Here is a 17,124-nt window from a genome sequence, read left to right on the forward strand (position 1 = left end):
TCTTCTCAATGGACTCCTGGATGTAAATCCACTGCTCTCCCAGGTGACTGACAGTCATGCCGGGGCTTTATCTGATTGATACCTCGCACACAAAAACGCTCAAGCACACACATACACACACAAATCCACCCTATCTCCTTATGTTTGTGGTCTGACTCTCCCTGTTATCTCTATGCAGATTAAAGCCCCCCTTGTTGGCCGGCCTGAATCGCCGGCCTTTATTAATTGGTCAACCTTTATCCAATTACTTTCCTCTTTATCTCTTCTCTCAACCGGAGCTGTGCAGAATCCCAAACACTAGCATGCTAAACCACAGCCTCCGTTCGCCCGTCCAAAACAACACACGGGCCCAGCCTTCACGCCTCACGGAGCTAATGTTAGCGGATTAGTGTGCCCATCTGCAAGACATGGGGAGAGCGCTGGCTAGCACAGTCTGAGCTGAGGAGAGGCCAGAGGGGCAACGGATGGATAAACAGGAAAGGCCTGCAGTGACGAAAAGGAAAAACGGAGGAAAGCAGCATGTGAAAGTAAACATATAAACTAGGTGGTAATATCAGTGAACGACAGGAGAGGAGTACTCTTGAGTACCAGATGAGGTGTGACGTGTATTCGTGTAAGGACTACATCTGTCCACACGCTGATGTAGCAAGTATTTTGAAGATCTCTCGCATGTAAAAATATATTTTTGGTGCATTTTGATTTTGAAGCTTCCTACAAGTAATGAGCAAGAACAAAGAGAAGACGGCATGACAAAGGGAAGGAGATAAACGATTGGAGAGGGAAATGAAGAAATTGAGAGACTGGAGGAGTGAGAGAGGCAGCAGGAAGAAAGAGGGGGGCGGACGGACCGGCTGACAGTGGCATGTGGACAGAGAGACCTCTCCTGTCACCTCGTCTGCCCAAGAAACCACCGACCACATGCTCCACTAGAGAATCCATCATCTGCACTGTCTCTCTCACACACACACACACACACGCCAGATACACAACCACTATACTTTGTGTCTTTCATGCACAAAAGTGTAAACATTCTGACAGTGATGTGCACACGCTCACACACATACACAGAGTCATTCATCATCCTTCTCCTAGCTGCCATATCCATTAGTTGCGCTCTCAATGCCCCAACAAGTACAGTTCTTCCTGTAGGCTAGACTTATCCTTCTCCTCTCCGGGGTCCATCTCTCTCTCTCTTCCCCATCCCTCACCCCTTTGATGCTCACTCACCCCATCTTTTTCTCATCCGTCTTCTTCTTCACCTTGCTTCCTCTGTGTGTGGATTATATACAGTCAAAAGAAAGCAGAGCAGAGGACAGAAATGTGCCTCTCTTCCATAACACCTCATGGTTTTGCCTCTTTATCTACTGGTAAAGTGGGAACGGGCTGGCGGGCCATCAGGGACATATGCTCGCACCCCTAATTTAGACCTCAAACGATCCTTTTGGACGTGTTGTAGCTTAACTCTGAATACAAATCGCAGCGTTTAACATACGAGTGAAATCCCGATAGGAGATATTTCACTCAGACCTTTGCTGCTCCCTCCTGCGAAAAGAACACACAGACGGGATTAAATGAGACTCATCTTCACTTGACTGTGATCAAAGGCCAGAGAGAAGTTTTCACACAGGGTCGAGAGGTGGCTGCTCCTCACGTCTGACTCTGTGTGGTCTGAGTGGTGTTGTACTGCCTAGACAGCTGAGAGAAGAGGGAATATGACCAAGGTTGACAGCTGAACTTTGTGCAGTTCACATTTTTATAGCGATGTGATCAACCCCCTCTTCCCTTTTTATTCTGGTGTTTCTTTACCAGCCTGACTGAAATGCTAAAACCTTGAGTATGAACAGTTGCAACTCAATAAAAAATTCAATAAACTTCAGTGTCCTCAGTCTGAATATAATAAACATTTGACAGTTGAACACCCAACATTCTTTCTTTTCTCCATCCTTTCTTACCCTTTCCAAGTCTTCCGCTCTTATGTCCGACAGTATCTGAATCTTGTGTTGCCATGGCAACCCAGAGTGCCGGCATGTTGCCGAGGAGGACTTCTTTTTCCTGCTTCATTTTATGTTCTCCTCCTTGTGCACAGCCTATACTGCCTCATCTGTCTGTAATTTATTTGACCAAATTACATCGTTTTTTGTGATTGCCAGGCTTAAAGAACCCCCAAAGTTAAAAGGAGTCAAATCGAACAAAAAAAATTGGATTAAACAAGCCAGCCAAGGAATAAATGTGGTGTTTGTTTTTGTGAACAGACTGTGTCAAGATAGGAAAGAAAGAGAGGGGAAAGAAATGAAGAGACAGAGTAAGCGGGGAGGAAATAAATATAATGAGTGACATTTCCAAATCAAATATGCATGAATCAACAATGCCTCCAATGGCACAACAAACAAATTCTCGAATTAAGGAGCGACCGGGCGGAAAATTGCAGGAGAGGAGTAAGAGTTACTTTATTATTAAAACAAAAGAGAGAGAGAGAGAGCGGAAGATTAGAGTGAAAGAAGGAAGTTGTTTCTTTCTTCCTTTTGTCTCCTTTCCTTCTTCAAGACTCTTGATTTCTTCCTCCACTTTTCTCCCCTCTGCCTCCTCCACCTCCTCATGCTTTCCTTCTTTCTCCTGCGACACCCCCAGAGAGAAAGCGCTATTCTGAGCCAGAGCCTTGATGAGTGCCAGGCAAGGTTCGGGGTGGTTGGGCTCAGCTATGTTAAGACATGCTTACGTGTTTGTTTTGCTGCAAAGCGAGGCTCAGTCTCACTCGAGCAATCAAGGCAGCGGTTAACTTGATTGAGATTTGTGTGTACAGCGCTGCTTCTTACTAAACTCTCCGGCTGTCACTTTTTTAAGTTTTCCCATTTCATTTTTTTCTCTGCATCACTTGTTCCTTTTTATAATTTTGAGTTTTAACTTGACATACAACAGAGAGAATTCATACCTCACCTTTTGAACAATGCTTTTATTGTCTTTTTTTTGGGTTTTGGTCCAGATAGAGGAAAATGTCCGAGTGATGGACATCACATACAAAACTATTAACATTTTTTGTGATTCTTCCAAATGTGGTTACGTGGTTGCCGTTTCTGTCCAAACTCCACTTTCTGTCAGGAAGTAGCCCTTATAATTATTATGTCGTCCTGCATTTTATTTTAAATAATACAGCGCTTATTGGCATCCTGTTTCTGTAGATCTGTTCAGTAACAGTAGCTTCCCCATCAGTGCCCTCTCCTACATGTATTTTTGCTCTTTCTTCTATGAATGTGTGACTTCAGTGATTAATTTTTTCGCTCTTTTATAAATTCAACACCTTCCGGCTCCTCGTCCTCATTCTGTCCCCTCTCTGCATGGATGCATGATGGGTTTAACCATGTCACCCTCCTGCTTCTCTGTCTTCCACCTTCTTCCTCCTCTGTGTGCTTTTGTGCGCAAGAAAACAAGAAAAGAGTTAGATTACAAGATCCACACCACTTTCATGTCTACACAGTGAAAGCTGTCAATGGAGCCAGCAGCCAGTTAGCTTAGCTTAGCATAAAGACTGATAACAGGGGGATTAAAGCTAGCCTTGCTATGTCCAATGTCACAACAAATCTGCCTACCAGAACCCCCATATTTCACCAATTAAAGGTGCACTCTGTAAGAATTTTAGATGAAAACATAAAAAGAAAAACAGAAGAATGTGAAAGAATAACAGTTACATTATGAACAGTTAGCTGCTACAGGTAGCAGCTGTAAACTGATACTTTGCTGACGAATATTTTTTTCAGTAACAACCGGCCACTTCTTACATATTGCAACTTTAACACATATTTAATTAGTTTACCCTGTTAAAAATAAGAAGTACAAAATTCAAATGAGCTTTGGAGGTGCTTGTAGCCAGATTTTGTTACCTTTGAACAGACCCAGGCTAGCTGTTTCCTCCTGTCCTTGTGCTATGCTAAGCTAACTGGCTTTAGCTACATACCTCCTTTACGGACATGAAAGTGGCAAAAGTCTTCTTATCTAACTTTTGGCAAGAAAGAAAATCAGCATATTTCCCCAAATGTTGAACTGCATCACTGCGCTCATGTATTCTCACTTTAGCCCTACTGTCTGTTGCCAATTACACAAATGTCATGTTAGTGTGTGACACATTGTCCCTCGACTCTGCATTAATTAGAGAGGCTCAATATAGGCTGCGCTCGCACAAAGCATGGCAATACACACAAATATAATTTCTATCTCTCACACCCTTAACCAAGCACAAACACATATAGCATACAGGCTACCCACACATTCTTTAACAGTCACAGAAACACACTCTTTCTTTCTTTCCCTGTCCTTCTCTCACACGCACACACACGCGCACACACACACACACACACATGCACTTCATGGCTGAAAGGGTTATTTGTGATGGAGGTGTGAAGGCTCCGGACCGTGAAATTCTGGCACACTGTGTTTACCCTGGCTGGTACTCAGACACTGAGCAGAACACACACACACACACACACACACACACACACACACACACACACACACACACACACACACACACACACACACACACACACACACACACTCCAGAGAAGGACATCCCACAGATTGTAGGCCAAGGCCGCTTGAGGGGCCTCGCTGTGTGCATGGATATATGTGTGTGATTGTCTATACTGTTTTACTGTGTGTGTATTCGTTTGTGTGTGTGTGTGTGTGTGTGTGTGTGTGTGTGTGTGTGTCTGCGTGTGTGTGTGTGTGTGTGAGACTGTCACTGGTTCTTATCAGGACAAAGCACAACCAGCAGCACAGGGCTGCAGGGGGCATGTGGGTGAGAGGGAGGGTGGAGTGGGCAAGAAGTGGTTGAATAATATCCACGCTTTTCGTTTTTTCCTTCTTCCTTGTCTCACTCCTCGTGTCTTTATCTGTTTGTAGTATCTGTCTTCACCCCTCATCATCTTCATCATCCTTTGTTTTTCCCTTCCGTCTCTTCCCACGCAGTCCCTTCACCCAAATCATGTGTTGTCAGTGTTGTCGCCTCCATTCTTGTCCATCTGTCCTTTCCTCTTCCACCATCATTGTCTCCATACTATTCCTCATCAGTCAGCACAAACAACTTCCCAAAAAAAAACAACTTGTTTTTTTGGTCCATTTATTTCCACATAAGTGCATCATGTAGCTCACAGCTGGACATGAACACACGCCCACACGTGTCTTTCTGCCTAATATTAAGACGAGACATGCCTAAGCCACATTTGATGAAATATAACGAAAGCTGGGAAGAGGTAACAAATGGGTGGAGATTGTAGGGAATATCCCCCATGCTGTTCTCCAAAACAATGCAGTCCTTCCAGTTACTTCATTTATTTCACTGATGACAAACCACAGACGGACGGAGGTGCTGTAATTGAGACCAGATGTAAACAGAGAGAGAAGGGAAGAAAAAAACAAAGACAAGGGCAGGGAGGCAAAGTAGAGAGTCCTGGCAGTAACAAGCAGCAGATTACATCCAGAGTGACGCATTTTATTTTCCAAATGCGCTCCATGGTCGGAGGAAAGGGAGGGAAAGAAATTGAGGGAACACGGAGAGGAAGTGGAGGCGACAGGGTGAAGTAACCACATGCCTTCTTTGCCAGATGGATCTTAGTCGGGCTGTGATCGGCCAGCGTTTAACCATTCCTTTGGTTCGGCCGCTCAAATGGCTTCTGACAAGCCTCCAACCCTCATGTTTTTGTGAACTTTCTCAGGAAACTTCTCAGACGATTGTCCAAGAGTCAATAATCGCATTTCTCACCCGGGGGAAATCAGAGTGGGATTGTATCAGGTGTTTTGGCAAACTCTACTGTACATCCCTCTAATTCGTTAATAGAGAACAATGCGGTGAATTGAGAAAGTTTAAGTGTTTCTTGAGTGCTAATGTAATTCAGCTCCTCAGTCACGTTGTACTCCTGTGTGTGTGTGTGTGTGTGTGTGTGTGTGTGTGTGTGTGTGTGTGTGTGCTTCCCACACGATCACACTGTTTGTATCAGGGAAAGTAAAAAGGCAGAAGAGATTTGGTTCTTGTCCCTGGACACCGTCGCACACACGCACAGATGTGTTCACAGGCTAACACACACATGCACAGCCTGTCACATTCGCATGCAGATGTTTCATCTCTCCTTCTCTCTGTGGCTATTTTTAGCCTCACTATCCCACAGCTTACATTCCTTTTTTCCCCTCTCCTTCAGCTCTTCCTTATGTCTTTTCAGAAGCTTTACCTAAAAATTCTCTCTCTTACTCCGAAGCATCCTCTCATCCTGCATCAATCCCTCTCCGACAGAAGGCAGGGAGGGTGGGTCGCCCTGGCTGGGAGACACCATGGAGAGACCAGCCTGTCACAGCCTAAGAAGTGTGCTTAGTAGACAACTACACAAGGACGGCAGAGTTATATTTATGGAGGATGGGTGGAGTTAAGCAAATGCAGCAAAGCATTACGCTTATGCAGATATAGAAGGACACTTTCTCTGACTTGTTGGTCAAAAAGCGTTAATCCCTGTGTGACAAAGTGCAAAGCCAGTAGAGAGTTCAGCTACATTGCTGCTTGGTTATTCTCTCCTTGATGTAATCCTGTGTCACCCGGCAAGACCCTCAGATGCAGCGAGTATCAACCCCGCCATGCCAACATGCTGGCTGCAGCAATGAATACATGATGAATCAGCGAGCGCTTAATGAAGAGCTAATGTGAAGTAAAGATTCACGCGCACGCTGAAATATGATGACATGATAGATACACAGCGATATGCACTCATACACGAGTGTGTTTTAGAGTGTGTGAGTGTGTGTCTATGTGTCAGTCACAGGTCCCAGCGGTTTAATTATTCAGGCTGTATTAAATCTTCATTTCCGCAGCCCTCATAGTCGGCCCTCCTAATGGTGAACACAAATGAATATTGCATTTTCACCATCAAGTCTCATGTGTCGGAGAGAGGGAGAGAGAGGAAGAGGAAGAGATAAATGCAGAGTCACTGAGAGAAAGAGATGACGGCAGTTGGAGACAGATGAATAACACTGCAAAGTGAGCTGGAGGAAAAACAAACTGTATAGTGCGGAGCGGAGAAGGAGAGGGAGTGTGATTGAGAAACGGCTACCGCCTGCTGCGATGGAGAGGCATAGAGAAAGACCGAGAGGGGGTAGAATAAAGAGCCTGTAGCATGCTGCGTCGTCCAATCTCACCACACCAGCTAACAGTCTCCGTCATGTTGGGCTCTTCTCCATGCTGTTTCAGTAAAGTGGCCTGCACTGTTTATATCCCAGCCTCCATCTAGCTGACACAATCGCACTCCCATGTAAAACCCACCGTAGTCAGTGATCCACTACATACAAGCTTTGGAGCCACGGAAGTGAACACCGGTGCCCATGAAGCGCTGGGTATCACTGAGTGTTTGGTTTTTCTTGCCTTAAAGACCATAAAATGGGTTTATTTTTCTCCCCACATAAAGGCTTAACATGCTTTTAAAATGCAAAGCATTCCACACAGATCCAGAAAGAAAAGTAATTTATTCATTCATTTTCTTGTGTTCTATTTGCCTCCTGGTGGCTGAAGGCACTTGTACAGACAACACACTAAAGCTGGGTCCTTCACTTTTCTTTTCTCCACAAAGCTGCTGTCTGGGCACTGCTATAATCTTAATAAATATATTATATATAATAAATCTAAATATTTAATCTAAACTAATTTGAATGCCAGAAAAAGAGAAAGGGAGCCATGTGTGATACAACTTGTACTTTGAGTGGCACATAATCTTATGCTGCCATTTTATGCCTCATAGTTTTGTTAAGGCACCTCTTGTCAAAAGCAGGTTAGTTACAAACAGCATCTTAAAAAGGCTATTTTCAGATTCTTGAGTGTGAATGGAGCGCAGGGGGTAGATTTTGGCTCAGGTCATTTGTTTGTGAACTGGATTAAATGGAACCGCTGTGCTATTCAGTTGTTTGTATTCTCAGCGACACAAATGAGTGTGTTTCTGAGCTCGTTTATCTGGTTTCTGTTCTCTGTCTGAAGGAATACCAGCGCAGAATGGCAAATGGGCTGATTGCACACTTCTACATTGCAAATTATCAGTAAACCTTTCCACTCTGGATTCTTGATGAACCATTCATCCAGTCCAGTGGAGAGTTTATAGTCAAGCAGAACGGCATTCTGAAATGTGAGTTTAGGTCTGTATGTCCACTTCTTTTTGATAACAAATGTCACAGTTTTAGTTGATCTCAGCTCTGAAAGGCTGTGTGCGGAGAAGAGCCATAGGCAGCAGCAGGCAGGAAAGCGTATCTACCTCTGAAATCAAGGTTTGTCTTTGAAAAGCTGAAAAGCACAAGGTTTGATCGCTGCTGACATATCTGGGTTAGAATGATAACGGGGTGCCAGGAGTCCCTCCCCCTCCCACCTCTTCTACTCTATAAAAATCCATAAGTAGAAAAAAAAAACAAAAAAAAAACAGACCCTCACAGAAAAAATATTAACACATTTTTTTTGTATTGTTCTATAACATATCCGTGCCGTCTATGTCGAGAGGATAAACTGTGAGGGTTTGTTAGCCTGCTTGTAAGTCAAGGATAAGGGATTAGCAGATGAAATCAACACATATGGTTGCCTGGGTGGTACATCAAAGAGCAGCAGAGTGTGAGAGCGTATGCATGTATAGGAGGGACATATATGTAGGTAGATTCAGTCAAGCTCCTGCTCTGTGAGACTTTGATAATCCTGGCTGAATAACATTCATGTGACACGATCCCCTGCATCTCGCTTTAATTCAAACTCTGCTTTCTGTTCTCCCTCATTCCTCTGCACTCAGTTTCTTTTCCCATTTCCTCCTCATCTATCTCTCCTCTTTCCTCTCCTTCCATCTCCTCCTCCCTGCATCACCACTCTGTGAGGAAGCGTAGGACGTGGGCGGACAATCTCACAGTCCCTTTCAAGGTTCAAAGTCCCTTTTCTTCCTTCGCTTCCCTTGCTCCTGCACTGTTCTATGTGTTGCCGCCTTATTAAGTTGTTCCACTCTCACCCCCTCACTCTCTCTCTCCGTCTCTCCCTCCTTCCCCAGGAGTGAGTGTGTGGTTGGTCACAGAACATCTTTCTGGTTTCTGCCTGCTAATGAGGCAGCCTCAACACACACACTCACTCTCTCTCTCTCTCTCTCTCTCTCTCTCTCTCTCTCTCTCTCTCTCTCTCTCTCTCTGTCGCGCGCACACACACACACACACACACACACACACACACACACACACACACAGTTCATGCTTCCCTGTATGCACCACACTCTGCAGCTCACGTAGATGTTCACTTTTAAAAATAGTTGTGTGCTGTTTATTACATGTAGTGTTGTGTATACAATATCTTGCAAATTTCAACCTACATTTTACATAGACACACGCCTACACACTCCTTCTAATCTTTATAACCAGTGATGTAATGGGGAGGCTTTTTTGTGGCGCTCGTCTCATCCCTGTGGCTCGTACGAGTCCCAAAGAAGTACACACACACACACACACACACACACACACAAGCACACACTGAAGCATACACATGGCTGCTGGCCAGCTGGTACACAGAAGAGGATGAAATATGTGTTCCTAGCTTTGACATTGTGATGTATGACATGATATTACATGGCTTGTATTAATTAAGGAATGATTTGGAAGCAGATATCCATTAACGATATTGTTGAAAATGTTAATATGGAACACTCTCCACATCTTTCCACAGCCATAGTGGAAGTGGCATTTGAATTTTTATCACATTATTTTACCTAACTCTCTGAATCGGCCATCATCTCACCGCACACCTCCTGTAAGCTTTAGTTTTTCTCCCTGCCCCTCCTCTTCTCTGTAGTTTGTATATATTTACACTTCGTATCCATAAGGACACACAAATGGCTGGCGAAGGGAGAAAATGTTTATTTCTCTTTGGTTTGTGCAGAATGTGTTTATTGGGCTGCCACCTGCTCAACGCTTACAGAAAACCAGTTTAAGAGGCTCCTTTCCCACTGGATTTTCCCTCAGCACAAACGTATGACACACCATGTCATGTATGTCTCTCTGGATAAAAGGATTGACCCGATGCCATACATTTTAATATAATATTAATGCATAGTGGGTTGTAACAAGGCATAGATGGGACTCTTTAGTTCAGGGTTGCAGACGTCTCTTTAGTTTCCTACATGAGACCTCTGTCACAAAGCCTAAGGGGGGTGGCATGTCGATAGGCGGTGGGGGAGCATTCAACACTCTTCATATACCCCTTTGTCAAGCCTTTGTGACACACGCACGCACGCACACGCACACACACACACACACACACACACACACACACACACACACCGTCCCTCTTGTTTGTACCACCGTGCCCCCCTCGCTCCTCTGTGGCCATCCATGCCATCTCATCTCTCCCCCGGGCTCCCCATATCGCTTTACTTCATTATTTAGCGTGTTATTTTTTCTCCTCCCTGATCTATAGTCCCCCACATCACAGAGGCGGCTAATTAATTATGGATGGACTTCAGCAGGGGGGGTGGGGGGAATTGGGGGATATGGTGGGGGGACTTAAAAAAAACGACCAGACACTCGCCTCATTACATATGCGCAGTGTTTTTGGAGCTTTATTAATTTATATCTTGTCAGGCTACGCCGAAGTCTTCAGAACTCTTTTGGCTTTTTAAAGCATTTATTTATTTATATAGCGTCCCGCTCATCTTCTTCCTCGCCCTCCAACCCCTCGCTCTCCCTCCACCCAGCCCAATCTACAGAATGTACTGATTTTAATCTCTCACCTTCTACATATCTGCGCGCGCACACACACACACACACACACACACACACACACATGCACACTTGCCTGCCGACTGTCTCATTATCTGCTCTTGGCGGATGTTAAAAGGTGTTTTGCTCACTTGCGAGCGGAGATTATCTCATCCGCCCGCTGAACACTTGTTTTATTAATTCTTTTCTTATACTTTTTTTTCTCCATTTGGTGCGAAACGAGGTGGTGTGGTGCACATCAGAGCGCATTGAAAATGAAGGAAGGAATATTTTAGAACGGGCTTGACCTAGAACGACAGCTGCTCTCCTTTGAGAAAGCTCTTGGCAACGTTCAATCAAAAGTGGCATCTGGGTGTCGGCAGTAAGATATGAACAAATATAAGTCAAATGTTGTGTGATTACTATTGTTAGGAGTAATGCTTTTGGTGTTGGAGGTATGCAAGTATAATCAGAGTAAAGCTGTTTCCTCTTATTGCATATGCAGGAAATCTTCAGTGAGGTAATATATACATCTTAGTGCTCTACATAATTATATATGCCTTTACTGTTGACAAATGGGAAAAGTGGCGCTAGCCTTAGGCAGCAAAGCTAACAGCAGCGGTTTAGAGAAAACAATCACTGAGAGGTAAGGAAAGCCCTCTGGCTACCTGGCTTTGAACAGAAGTTGGAGACTTGGATGTCCGCCATCAAAAAACACACTTTGTATCGTATACACTCATTCACATACTCAAAAACACAGGTACAAATACACACTTTTACATCCTGATCCAAATATGTTGTGAGAGCTTACTTGTTGTCAGCCGCATGCTTGGAAAACAAAATATTTTTAAATTTGGCAAAGGCAGTTTTCTGCATCTGTTGGTGTTAAAACTGCTCAAGAAGATGTTAGAATGCAAAGACGATGATCAAAATCTCAAAATAGAACAGATGTTTTTGCGCCGTGTTCTGGTGTGGAGAAACCATCTGTGGCGTGCATTCCTTCGAGCGTCATCTCCACTTCACACACATGTAACTTTTACTATAAATGGCTCTTACAGAAGAAGCAACATAAAGGGAATGTAATGAAACGAGCTGCTGCAAAAAGAAGTCTAGCTCTGGTGCTTTTGTGTGTTGATAAATGCTGAAATCGCCATTCAGCCGCCTGTGGAATCGCTACCAGACATTTAACTGAATCAGCTCACCTCCCTGAGGCATGTACAGCACACACCCTATACCGCCGACTTTCCTAACCACACACACATTTGCACACTCCTCTCTCTTCCTCCCCTGTTGGTCCTCTTCAAATCAACCGGATGGAGTGTCACATCTGGCCCAGAAAACCACAGCATCCGTCTTCGCAGATGAAATGAAAGCTGAGAAGTCAGGAAAAAGAGGAGGAAAAAAGGGAAAAAATGATCTTTTCCAGCTTCAAACGAATCCCCCCGGTGAAATATTGTTTCAGTGTACTCTGCACTTTGTAGCCCTAATGCCGGCTTTGAACTGTTTTGGCACCTGTCACAAATACTGATGAAATAGTTGCAGAGCACTTTTCCCTTTATCCTTCCTGCTTTCCCTCGATATCCTCTTTTTTCCTCTCTCGTACCTCCATCTCTTTCCCAGAAGTCCTCTCCATTCTGTCTGGGTTGCAGTGTGACCTGGTGTTTGAGAAATCAGGAGCATCGTGCAGCGTTATTTCTGAACTTGTGCAACATGCCATTCACTCAGTATTGGCTTACATTATCATTATAGTCAGACTTTAAAGTCTTTGATGTAAAGTGCTGGAATCCTGAGATGTTATACTGTATATATCACCAGGCCACCTAACATTTTAAATATTTTCTCTTGCACATTTCCTGAAGAGCTTGAACATCCGATTTATACCTATGTATCGCACATTAAACAACACTATTTAACTTATTATTATGAGATTTTTTTTTTTACTGCGAAATACCTTGATATGACAATATAAAGGACTGACTGACGGAAAGGGATACTTAAAGGAAAGATGACTCCCAGAGAAAATGACGAGCAGACAGCTGAGCTGACACAAAGTCGATAGCGGGATGAATAAAACATTGGTTAGCTGCAGCCTGCGCTAGAGGCTATGCTAACTTCTGACACACCGGTGTCTACAAGTTAGCTTTAGCAGCGGGAGGCTTCTCTTTTTTTCTGACTCTTGTGGCACCGCGGACGATGGAAGCCCACAGCTTTTGACACAAGCATCCTGTTTTTTCTGAGGAGACAGGACTTCAAAAGCCACAAGTGCAAATCAATCTCTACTTTCTTCTTCTTCTCTCTCTCTCTGCATCTCCGGCCCCCTCCATCAATTTTCAAGCATTGTCTGAGGCCCCAGGCAGTTAATTAAGTAGGATGTTGTCGGGGGGCTTGGATGCCTTCTGTGAAGGAAGCTCTGACTTTTGGCTGGATGTAGGGAAAGAGACATAGAAGGTGTATTCCTCTCTTGGTTATTTTGTTTCCCTGTTTCTTGTCTTTTCTTTTGACCCTTTTTTGAGTCCATTTCTCTTTCCTTTCCCTGCATCAACAGCTATCTGACTTCCTCGTTTCACTTTGCTCTTTTCCCAGTCAAACTCTCCTCCTCTGCTTCCCCATCTACTCTTCCTTCACTACCTCTCTCTTCACTCCTTATTTCCTCCGTCTCTCTTCAACCATCCTTCCTCCACCATTCCCTACCTCGATCCCTGACTCAGAGCCATCCATTTTGCCTCCCCCCTCCATTCCTCCTTGTTGATTATACATCAGGTCTTGTGTAGCCAGCTTCTTCCTCCTATAGTATTCCCCCCTCTCATTATGTGTTATGCATGTGTTTGTGTGTGATCAGACACACAAGGCCAGGGCTAAGCAGCCTAATGAACAAACTCCAGCATTGTGTTCAGGCTCCAGGGACACGCTGTAGCTTCTAATGTACAACAGCTCAGAGGAGAAAATTCACTGACAGGGAGCCAGCTATCTGCTTAAAGGAAACGCGACAACAAGAAGTGAAGTAGAGGATGTGTGCAGTGCCTTGTTTGTGCAGGGAATATCTTACATGCATCTGGTCAATGCTTTCCCATCCAAAGCTTTTCTGATTTGTTAACATGTCATCCTATTCTGCAGCTTTGACTGGCTGGGACATCACTGTCAACTTTGGGCTCTTTTACACCCTTGTTTCCTGTTTGGCATCTACTTCTTCTACTCTTTTTAATACAGCTATTCATAATTTAGCTTATACCACCACCTTTGATGAAACTACTAGCTGGATTGTCTCATTTTCGAAATTTCAAACGTTTGCTTTAAATTTGCTTTAACAGTTAGATGGAAACACAGCTGTAGAAGGGTTTAACAGATATTGGACTAGAGAACGGATGATTTCTTTGGGATCTTGAGGTTTTTAACATGATTGTTTAAACCCAGCTGAAATATATAGGGTTATTTTTCTTTTGTTTTAGGAGTATGATTTATCTGAATCTTTGACTTGAGTCCAAAATTTTAAGTTGCATGCCCTGTCTTCCACATGTCTCTTATTATGTGTTATAGTGGCTCCAGGTTGTAAAATGCGTGATTTGTCAACAGTGATCTGATTTGTAACCCTTTTGGCTCCATAAAGGACAGCACAGGGTGGGTTTGTTTCACCCAAGCTTTAACTCAAGTTGTATAATAAAGTTGTCACCCACCCCCGCTCTTTTTCTTTCCCCGTCTCTCATTCTCGGTGTTGGTCGTGTTTTGCATCGCTGCCAAATCATGGCATGAATGCTGTAATGACTTCATTTCTTCCAGCGCATGCACACATGCATATCTAGGAAACATTACATACTGAGTTGACTGTCCTGTCTTATTCTGCCTCAGTGAAGTGGACACATGAGAGCAAAGGCGCACGTTAATCCAAGTGCACATTAAGAAACGTATTTGTCCAAGGAGCCCCTCCAGGGGTGTGTACTCCAGTGGTATGAGCCAGTGGATGAGGCTGCTTCCAAATGATCTTAACAAGATTCTGTCAGCTCTGGCCAATATCGGTGATGAATGCACACACACATACAGGCAAACATAAAGTTCATGAGCTCATTACTCCATTCATTGCACACATGGACATAATACACTGGAGTCTAACTTCCTGCCATAATAATGCAGCACTGTTGTGATGCGAATAGTTTCATCGGGTAGATAATCTTTTGCGAACTTTGCATGAAAGGCCCTCTGGCTTAAGTGTTGTCGTGCAGCATTTCTATCTGGTGCAAGGCCAGTGGGAGTGTTGCACAAGCCTTTAACACATGTGAGCAGTGCACTGAGCACAGCTCTTTAGGCTGAATGTGTTGTAGCAAATATGAAGTCAAATATGTAACCTACGGCTTGCTCGCTTTTTAAACAAGCGGTGTATTTCATCACTCCTTCTCTTATCTTCCTGCTTCTGTGCCTTGTTTGCTTGCTCTTCTGACTGCATTGAACAACCTCACTCTCTTCCTTCTGTAACTTTAAAAAAAATAAAATAAGTATCTCTTTTTTTTTTTTGTTTCCACAGGACTGCCCTCAGATCCTTCCCTCAACCCAGATCTACATCCCTGTCGGGGTGACCAAGCCAATCACCTTAGCTGCCAAGAACCTGCCCCAGCCCCAGTCAGGACAGAGGAACTATGAGTGCGTCTTCCACATCCAGGGGGAGACCCACAATGTGCCTGCCCTGCGCTTCAACAGCACATCCATCCAGTGCCAGAAAACACCGGTGAGTAAGAAGGGACTGAATGTTGGAGATTTGGGTAATCTGGTTGTGTGAGTGGATACCCATTAAAGCCCTATTGATGGTGGTGTGTTCAAATGTTGTTAAAGGAAACAAAATAGAGATTATTTAACTGCTGTTTTATGCATCAATAGTATTCAGGTTGAATGATGCTAACATGAATACCATTTTTCTTGGGCACAGACAAAATATAAGCATTTGTTGGGAATCGTATTTATGTATAAGACTAAAACCCCTGACTGCTGTGCAGCCTGGAGTGTGAATGATACTTTGAATGTTATGTGCTAAAAGCATAGTCATTCAGCAGTATTACTCATGTCCTAATCAATGCAACTTGGTAACTAAATCATGATCTCAGTAAGGACATTGACTGGGGCAGACTTTAAATAATGGCCTCCCACAACTAATGGCCACTTTGGACGCTAACATGCTCATTGTCCTGATAGATCACCATGCACCACTTGTACTCTGGCTTGGTCACAAGCTAGATAAATGATCCACGACTGATCTTCCCATGGTGAGCTGAGTGTTAGCAAATAGATATTGATGTCAAGAGTTCACATCGACATTATTTGAATTAAGACACACTTATATGGTCAGCCATCATAGTTTTGTTCTGTTCTTATTTGAGTTTTTAATGTATTTGTAGCTTGTAGGTTTGAGTGGTATGTGCCAGATTAAAGTGTTTTCAAGGATGTTTTTTTTGCAGAAGTTTTCTAATAAGAAACTGTGTGTATGTGTGTGTTTAGGGGATTTGCGGGTAGGCGTAGGAGTTTGTGCATGTGGGTCCATGCCTGTGTGTTGAAGTATAGTTGTGTGTGTGTGTGTGTGTGTGTGTGTGTGTGTGTGTGTGTGTGTGTGTGTGTGTGTGTGTGTGTGTGTTTGCAAGGCTTTCAAACTAGCGTGAAAGATAAGAGGTAGCCAGCGTCGCGCTTCACTGAGGCTGAAAATGTGAAGAGGAAGTCTGTCTCTGAACCTAGTTGGGAGCGGATTGATCATGTTTACACCTCGACTCTATACCTCTCTCTCCCTCTGTCTCCCTTCCTCTGTCTGGCTGTAGAGCTCATCTTTCTCTCTGCCTCCCTTCCTCTGTCTGTCATACTTTCTTCTTACAGCCATCCCCTACTTTCCTCACTGCATCATCCTCATCTCTTCAAGCTCACTTCTTCTGCTTGCCTGTCCCTGCCTATTTCTGTCTTAACATATATGAAGCAATGCATCAAAGCTGAGTTGAGATGAGAGCTGGTGCCACTAATTTAGTTTTAGGTGAGGTTGTTGCTGCTGTCACAATGTGCACATGAAGGAAAATGTTCGACCGATTAATAAAAAGCAGAAACATCTAGAAGTTGTCATGTCTGGCTAATAAACCATAGCACCTTAAAGAACTGAACCACCTGTCTATATGAACGCACATACAGCACACTAGCAGCAGTCTCTGTTTAGCCGTATAGTTTGCTGTGACAGCCAGCGCAGCATTTGATTCTGTCCGTATTGACGAGCAGTCTTCAGGTGCTGGCACACACAAGTAAGTTGTTTGTGAAGGCAGGGCTAATTAGCTAGCGATAGGCTTGTCTCTCCACAGAGATGTCTGTTTATTGACTGTTTATTGTAGCTGCAAGGCCAGTGCTAATCAGCAGCAAAGCCCTAGCCCCAGCCAAAAGCTG

At 43.9% G+C, this 17,124-nt stretch overlaps 1 protein-coding gene across 4 annotated transcripts in view; it reads left to right on the forward strand.

Moving 5' to 3' along the window:
• Positions 1 to 17,124, forward strand: part of plxna1b (plexin A1b) — a 195,532-nt gene that overhangs the window by 112,912 nt on the left and 65,496 nt on the right. For all 4 annotated transcript variants that reach the window (XM_073468452.1, XM_073468454.1, XM_073468453.1 and 1 more), the window contains exon 10: positions 15,245 to 15,445. In XM_073468452.1, the coding sequence (XP_073324553.1) occupies positions 15,245 to 15,445 (201 nt within the window). The remainder of the gene's footprint in view (positions 1 to 15,244; positions 15,446 to 17,124) is intronic.

The sequence above is a fragment of the Pagrus major genome, chromosome 6 (genome assembly GCF_040436345.1).
Source record: "Pagrus major chromosome 6, Pma_NU_1.0".
Lineage (NCBI taxonomy): Eukaryota > Metazoa > Chordata > Actinopteri > Spariformes > Sparidae > Pagrus > Pagrus major.